The 8825-nt window shown below is 37.4% G+C and overlaps 1 protein-coding gene across 2 annotated transcripts; it reads right to left on the bottom strand.

The window, feature by feature from the left end:
- Positions 1 to 202: 202 nt before the first annotated feature.
- On the bottom strand, positions 203 to 4109 carry LOC130712109 (uncharacterized). 2 transcript variants are annotated; one of them, XM_057561949.1, is made up of 6 exons: positions 3911 to 4109; positions 3596 to 3812; positions 3173 to 3428; positions 1758 to 1937; positions 1523 to 1678; positions 203 to 1343 (listed from the first exon to the last, which is right to left on the bottom strand). In XM_057561949.1, exons 1-6 carry the CDS (start codon positions 3930 to 3932, stop codon positions 1170 to 1172), a joined length of 1005 nt encoding a protein of 334 aa, XP_057417932.1. In that variant the 5' UTR covers positions 3933 to 4109; the 3' UTR covers positions 203 to 1169. The 2 variants fall into 2 exon arrangements, with proteins under 2 accessions (XP_057417932.1, XP_057417933.1); XM_057561950.1 differs by having other exon boundaries at positions 205 to 1343; positions 3596 to 3804.
- Between the last annotated feature and the right edge of the window lie 4716 nt (positions 4110 to 8825).

Genomic DNA, 8825 nt, shown 5'->3' with positions numbered 1-8825 from the left:
TACACTATTTATTGTCATCCAATAATGTGAAAAACGGAAAATCCTATTAAAAACAAGGCCTAAAAACAACGTGAAAGCATTAAAACACAAGAATGCCAAGCAATTTTAGCATGCATAGACATGAGCAAACAAAAGTTCAAGAGATATCAAATAATGGTAAAAATGACATCAAAACTTGTGCTGGAATTATTTTGATGATATCTTAAACTTTTAGTGGCAAAAGGTAAAATTGTCAAGCTATGAGGGTATTTATGAAGAGTGTGGGGCAAGATAATATTTTATATTATACTCCCTCCGTTCCTATATATAAGTCACAAATAACTAATTCTCTTAGATTAAGAAAAGTAGTTATTAGTAATAAATTTGTAAAAAAATGATTTACTTTCCTAGATTACCCTTATTTACTTTCCTATGATTTTCTCTCTCCAAGTTAATACTTCTAAAGTTTATCATCTCTTTCATATTAAATATGAGGGTGAACTTGGAAAAAATTATTTAATGCTTCCTAGATATTAGAAAGTGACTTATATTTTGTAATAAAAAATTTTCAAAAAATGTGACTTATAATAGGGAACGGAGGGAGTATAGTATAGTATTGTATGAAGCAAAAGTAAAAATGATGTGGGGGCATTTGACTCACCTTCTCTTAACGTGAGTTCGTCTCTAGTTCTAAACCCGGATAAAGGAAGAAAGTTATGTTAGGCCTTCTGATATCTTCAATGTGGACCAGTGATCCATGTAGCTGACTGCCTGACTTCACTAAGTGAATAAGGATTTGAATGCTATACAAGGTCATTTAAGAATGCATAAAAACAAGACTTACAAATGACACATCTTATCAACAGAGTGTTGAATGTTGATTGGCAGTGAAAAGAAACATTATAAGACAGGGGAAGAATTCTTGCCCGCACCAAACCTCAAACTCAAAAATCAGGAGTAATGATATATACACACCTCATTTTTAAAACACTTCATTTCCACCTCTTTTTATTTCTATCTCTCTCCTCTTACCATCTATCACATCTCATACTTTCTCTCCCTTACTTTTTCTTTTCTTCCTATCTCTCTCATCATTCCACCTCACACACCTCAAAAGAGAGGTGTGTGAGTAACATTACTCAAAAATCAGTGTTGTTGGTATTTATACCTTTGCAGAGAGTTGGAAGCGGTTAAGATGAATAGTCAGCTTGGAGAAAACTCTCATAAGCAGTTCCTTTGAGTGTCTTGGTAATGTCATCCCAGTTTCTCACAAGGCCTGACAATGGTCCTCTATGTATCTTAACCTGACTGCTTGTTAATTCCATCTGTGGCAATCCTAGAAAATCCTGCACGTCTTTTAGCTTCTGAAAGAAACAGAGAAAGTGAAATCACGTCTTTTTGTTAACTTCAAATGTATTGGTAATGCAAGAAACTAAAGATCTCAAGTTAGCTGGCCACAAATGGTGCTTGTATTATGGATTTGATAAGTTAACATATAGATGTTTTTAGTAAAAGATGAAGAAATTCATGATGAGGCCCTTACATTAGGATTCCTCATAAGATCCTCATAATACAAGATTATATGCCGAGTGGTGTTGAAGTATTCTAAAGCCTTAGCATCTCTCATCTCCATATCCTTCAAGGTTGTCAACAATGATGTCGATTTTATTGTAGGCTTGTACTTTGAAAGCGTATCAGCCTAAGCGAAGCCAAAGATGAGTTTCATTTTATGCATAAGAAAAATGAAAGGGAAGAAGGATAGAGAAAGAAGGAGAGACCTCTTCTGCAGAATGAACGTGAGAATTATGAGTTCCATTCGACAACTTCGCATGACGATCATAGGAATTGGCAAGCTTTGATATCATTCTACGTAATAAGTTTCTCCGGAAAAGAAATATGATAGAGACACTTCTGCGGTTGAAGTAGTATGCTATTTCTTCATGGTGCTTCAATAATCCCTGCATGAAAACCATAAGATGCTTTGATTTCTCCATTACTAAATACTAACCAATAAAACAGAATCACCAAGCCTGACAAGCAAGGGCAAAACAAACAACAAATAAATTGCAAATAAGGCAAGTCTTCATTTATCATCTGCCTAATCATGTTGCATGAATGCATTGCCAAATAATGAATTCCAAGCATCTCATGCACTGATGGAGAACAAAATAGTAACATGGATGAAATCAGCTTAACTACAACTTTGGTCCTTGAGTGTCAATAAGTTTGATTTTGGTTCTACCGGTATTTATCTGCTAAATGTAATTTGGAAACTGTGACTCAGGATAACATTGTAACAGTTGAGATGAGAAGGCCAATATCAAACTTTGGTAATACTAGGAAGAAAGCAAAAAATAATTAACAACATAACTCTAAGTCAAATAATTGATTAATAGTGTCCAAGATGTTTCCTAGAAGGACAACAAATCTTATGCCCCCATCATGTTGTGATTGAGGATTATGCTTCATTCCATCTCATCTATTTAAGGTACAAGACTTGTCGCATGTTTGGATAAGCTTTTTTTTCAGAATCAATTCTGACAGCTAAACTGACTCAGAAAAACTTCTCCCATAATTGATTTTGACTTTAAAATCAATTGTATAAGGATTTCTAAACATTCTGGACCAGCTTATTTTTCCTTAAAATCAATTATGGCACCCAAAAGCTTCTCCCTAGAATTGATTTCAACTTGATTTTGGCTTTAAAATCAATTCTAGAAAGATTTTCAAACATGTCACTACTCCTATCAGACATAAACATAATACTTGCTATGTAAATCTCAGAAGAGTAAATTATATCAACATGCAACAGAGTTGCTTACTCTAGTCAATGATCATAACTGCCATTCTTGCAACCAAAAGATGATAACAAGATCATAACTTGTTCTCAAAGTTAAGCACATGGATCAAGTTTCACTTGGATTCTTCACATCAGAAATACAAGGAAAGGGTGAGGGTTGTCAAATTACAAAGCGACCTAAGCCTAATACTATTAGAATTAGAGAGGCCTAACTCAACCCAAAAGCTAGCTCAAGATTTGAGGGTTGCTCTACCTTTATAAGCACTTGATTGACCATATCTCTAGCCAATGTGGGACGCTAACATATAAAAGCTATGCTTATATTTGTCCTTCATCTTAAAACAAATACAAGTATGACTCATATATTATATGCTTAGTTCATCACACTTTTACCTGATTAAGCATCCACTTTAAGCCAATTGCAGCAGAGCACTCATTCTTGGAAGCACTACTGAGCCAGTCCAAATTGTAAACTTTATCTAAAGTCTTTACGATTGTAGAAACATTTACTCGTCTTTTCGGAGCCATTACCTCTCCATTTGAGCTCACATTAACATGGCTATTCAAAAGGGTCTCAAACCACCCACTGCCAGATCTTGGATTCGACACTATGGCAAAGAATTTCACAGGATTACGAGAACACTCACTCCTGAAAAAGAAGGCAATTAACAAGGTTCTAACCAGAGCAAAAAGACCAAGATTTACATAGTGCATGTTTGGATACACACTAAATCACGGCAGTCACAAAACACCTAAGGGGAGTTGCTTCTGTCTACCATGATTTGGGTGATCTTTTACACATAGATTTCCCATTACCTGTTAAAAGAAACGGGTTTGGGGTAATGCAGGTAACTTGAAGAAGGCTTTTCAATAACTTGCAGCTTCGGAAGAACACTCCTAGCATGAATGCTTGACTGCTTTAGACAAGCTGAACAGATAAAAACACCATACACCATTGAAAATATCAACACTGACATCTTTAACAAGAGTGGCGATTTCTTCTGAGGCTTTATAACGAGAATGTCCTGAAATACTTGAACAAAAAACACATTACAAGAAGCTCAAAAGGAGCACATTGTTCCTCATAGCACAAAAGAGAGATAGTTAGTGGTAAGGACCACAGAGGAGCACCTAGCTTGTTGAAGCAACACATGTCTTCTAGGACCAGTGATGCTTTGGATAAAACAGTGAGACACACACAGTCACACAGAGAAGAAGAAGAAGAACAGGCGGTGAAGGACTGAGTGAGGTTTTGGAGTTTCTTTGGATCTTATTTGATTGCCTTTGGGGAAAGTCAACCCCACCGTGCTTAAGAAGTAAGAAGCTTCAGTTCTCTGCAATCTCTTTTCATTGAATAAAGAAATTTTAAAAAGGTATCCATGCTTTTGTAATTTAATTGATTATATTTGACTTATAACTTTGAATAGCCAAAGGTTTCTAGACTCTGGAAATTGAAATTTCAGTTCATAATTAAATGGCTTAATTGCACTTTTAGTCCCCCACGAATAACAAATGTGCATTTTTGGTCCTAAACGTTTTAAAATAGCAGAATCAGTCCCACACGTTTGTCTCCGTTAGCGTTTTTGGTCCCTCCGTTAAAATTCTAACAGAAGTTACTTATTGCACCCCCATTTTACTATTCTCACCCCTCACTAGGACCAGAAATGCACATTTATCATTCGTGGGGGACCAAAAGTGCAATTAAGTTTAAAAAATAAAAAAACCAAGAAACCCATAAACCACTTCTTCTTATTCTTCTTCTCCCAATTCCCATCTCTCCTTATGCTATGTTATCTGTCCATACCCAGGTGTAGGTTCATCATTAACTTCCAATGAGAACCTGTAAGAAAAAATAAGTATAAGTTTGAAAACTAACACTGCGTATCTCACATGTTTGTGCATGATGAGTACTTGCAGGCCCTGGAAATAAAGACTTGCAACCATGTGTGAATGGATAAAAGATGTGGAAAATGAAATATTTTTGCTCGGAGCTTAGCCCCTTTTCATGGTGATTCCCATGCAAATACTGTAAACATGTACAATAATTTTAATTTAATACAGTGATGCCAACAAGAAGTGGAAGCCGTTGTGGATCATTAAAAGGAAATATTTCTCTAATCAATTAAGAACTTGATGGAGAAGAAGAAGTGGTTGGTGGGTTTCTTGGTTTTTTTATTTTTTAGGCTTAATTGCATTTTTGGTACCCCACGAATGATAAATGTGCATTTATAGCCCCAGTGAGGGGTGAGAATAGTAAAATGGGGTGCAATAAGTAACTTCTGTTAGAATTTTAACGGAGGGGACCAAAAACGCTAACGGAGACAAACGTGTGGGACTGATTCTACTATTTTCAAACGTTTAGGACAAAAAATGCACATTTATCATTCGTGGGGGACCAAAAATGCAATTAAGCCTAATTATATAATATCCATCACTACTACTGATATTAATTAGGCTTAATTCCAGTTTGGGTCCCTGATGTTTCAGAAATGTGCGATTTGCGTCTCATGTGTTTAAAGCGTGCGGTCAAGCTCCCTCACGTTTCTAAAACGTGCGATCGAAGCCGTTCCGTCCATATCTGTTTGATTCCGTTTGTTGACCAAACGGAGCTGCGTCTACGTGTAATAAAACGAGCGAATTTACTCCCTGATCTTTCATCTTTGTGCAATTTGCCTCCCTAATGTTTAAAACGAGTGAATTTACTCCCTCATGTTTCAATAATATTTAAAATAAAATAATTTAATTAAAAAACTAAATAATATCAGAATATAACTAAATATAAATTATAAAAAATCCAAATCAGTTCATCTTTTTCACCTGTAATCTCACTCTCTTCACCATAGCCATAACCACCAAGGTCTACCATATACAACCAACCCCAAATCACCACCTCTTCCTTCTGAACTCACTATCTTCTTCTCCTTTAGATCTGAACCTGCTATTCTCCATTACAAAACCCACATCTACAAAATCGACATCAATTTTTTCTGTTCAAATCCCAACTCTCACAACTTCAGTGAGGACATCATCCTTAAACATGTAAGACGCCACTCCCAATATGCTCACAAGGAACTCTATCACCTCCTGCAAATCCCCTAGTTCCACTCTCCTTTCTAGGTTTCGTTGCTTTGATGATTTCTGGGTTTTTTGGTAGTAACTGATGGCTTGCTGCAGATCTGGATGTGGCTTTGAGGTTTTGCAATGGACACGAGTTTCAGCCAGAGAGGGCAACGATGATTCTGAAAGATGAATGAGTGGCTAAATCTGATGAGATGAAAATGGCTTATCCCTCTCTAAATTTTATGGGGTTTTACCCAGGGTTGTCAATAGCGGGCTATAGCAGCGCTATAGCGGGCTATAGCAGCGCTATAGCGGCGGAGCGTGGCGGATCAGGGGTTGGCCGCGACGCTGGAGGCTGTAGCGGAGCGAAAATCGCGTAGCGGCGGTAGCGGCCGTGATCGCGGCCAAAATCGCGTCTGGAACGGCGCAATAGCGGCGCGAGGAAGAAAGAGGGACAAAAACCCTAATGTCCAGGCTTGAAAACCCCAAAATGCCCTTATATTTAAACATTAGGTTAAACATTTTAAGGGCATTTTGGGGTTTTCCGTTCTTTTAATGAAACGCAGCGTTTCATGTGTAGATAAAAACCCTACTGTTCAATGCGAAAACCCCAAAATGCCCCCCGATTTAAACATTATTTCTTACTTTTAAAGGGCATTCTAGGACATTCACATTTTAATTGGAACGCTGCATTTTGAACCTTCTTCAACCTCCGCCTCTGCGTTCTCCTCTGTTTTCATCTCTGTTTTCCACGATGAAAACAGAGATCTGCTCCTCCATTCTTCCTCCTTCCTCCTCCTCCTTCTTCCTCCTCCTCCTTCAGCGTAGCGGCCATAGCGCTACACGCTATAGCGTTATTGCGGCTTTTGGGCTCGCCGCTACGCGACGCTATCCGCCATTGACAACACTGGTTTTACCTCCTCCCATCTTCCTGGATTTCTGGTTTCTTGCATTATTTATGTGTTTTTTGTTTGTGCTGGATCTGTTTTTTCATGAAAGATTAAGAGAAATGTGTGTGTTTGAAAGTGGAAGATGAACTAGGGAGAAAATTGTTATTACTATTCTTGATAAAGGTGTTGTTTTGTTAACGAACATGAATTGAAGATTCAATTTTTTTTTCTTGAATTGTTGTTGATTTGAATCTGTTTCAGGTTGTGTTACTTTGATAATGAATGATGTGTTTTCATTCAAGATTAATGATATGTTTTTTTTTTTCGTGAAACAAATTAATGATCGTTTTTTGTTATAATCTGTTAAAGATTTATTTTTTGAAATTCTGTTTTTAAACATTAGGGAGGCAAATTGCACAAAGATATGGATGGAAATTCTGTTTTTAAACATCAGGGAGTAAATTCGCTCGTTTTATTACACGTGGATGCAGCTCCGTTTGGTCAACAAACGGAACCAAACAGATATGGATGGAAGGGCTTCGATCGCACGTTTTAGAAACATCAGGGAGCTTGACCGCACGTTTTAAACACGAGGGACGCAAATCGCACATTTCTGAAACATCGGGGACCCAAACTGGAATTAAGCCTATTAATTATTACTAGGTGGTTTACTTTTTAGAAGATAGAGAAACAACAAAATAAAACTAAGTTAGACTCCTTCTATCTGAACCAAACAGCGGCAACAGATCATGAGAAGCGAAAGACCATTGAAGGAAATCACATTACATGCGCAAACCCAAAGCAGCTAAACAATGGACACAAGAGTTTGTCTCATGACGAATGTTCTTGAAAAGAGATATCACAAGGGGCGAATCCAAAACATCAAACAAGGAGTGTACATAGCAAGAGCCTAAAACAAGTGAATGACATTCAAGGAATCACTCTCACAAATCACCTAACGTTATCCTAGGTCCCAAGCTAACAGAAAAACATGCTTCATGACCAATGGATTTGGAATAATTTGATGCAGGAACTCGATACAGTACAGTTGAAAACTAATACTTGGACTCATGGTATTAGAAGGGCAATGGAGACAATACATTCTCGATTAAGTCAAGATATTAGAAATTTCAACAAATGGACATGAAGGTTTTCATAAACATTTGGAAGATGGTGACTCCATCCTGCTGCAATGATGTGGAGAGCATTGTTAAACATACTACCAACAAAACAGAATTTGAGGAAAACTAGAATGATACTCGACGAGCAGGATGACCTTTTTGTGTTTTGTGAATCAGTGGAAGAAAGCACAAAACACAAAACATATGCTTTCAACGTGTAAGTTTTCATCCCTAGTTTGGAAAGATTGTTGTGGATGCTTAGTTTTCCATGTCGCATTACCTGCTGATCCATGCTGTCACTTTCAACCACATTGCATTGGTTTAGTAGAAAGAAAAGAGTGCTTAGGCAGTAGTGGTGTGGTCTCTATGGACGGTAAGAAATTGTACATAGGGGTGGAAATATGCCGAGCCGAGCCGAGCTTTGCGTGGCCTAGGCCTGACCTGCATTCTCTTTTGGTGGCCCAAGCCTGGCCTGTGGCCTATCAATAAGCCAAATTTTATGGCTTGACCTGGCCTTTTCTAAGGCCTGGCCTGGCCTACAAGCCTTCTTAAAAGCCTAACTTAACAGACAATTTTATCAAAAGAAGGTCATTAGGCTGGTGGGCTAATAAGCATTTTATATGTCATTGCACTTTCTTTTCAAATAAAAAAACTTGTATCATTGCATTTCAAAAACTAAACCTATATCATTGCAAGAGCGGTGGACTTGGCAGCGGCAGATCAACAGTGGCGACTGGCTGCAGCCTGCGTCCTGTGCGGCTGAGGATGTGCTATGCTGAATATGTCTGGAACGTTTCTAGTCCAGGTTAGGGCATGGACTTAGGGTTTTCTTTTATACTAAAGTATACATTAGTTTAAAAAAAATTATATATAATTATTTTATATTTATATTATTAATAATATAATATATAAGTAAGCTGGCCTATCTGGCCAAATAGGCTTTTTAAATTGTTTGGGCCTGGCCTTTTTAGTTAA

The sequence above is a fragment of the Lotus japonicus genome, chromosome 4 (genome assembly GCF_012489685.1).
Source record: "Lotus japonicus ecotype B-129 chromosome 4, LjGifu_v1.2".
NCBI lineage: Eukaryota > Viridiplantae > Streptophyta > Magnoliopsida > Fabales > Fabaceae > Lotus > Lotus japonicus.
Note: the sequence above shows the minus strand (reverse complement) of the source record. Positions and strands in the feature narration are given on the sequence as shown.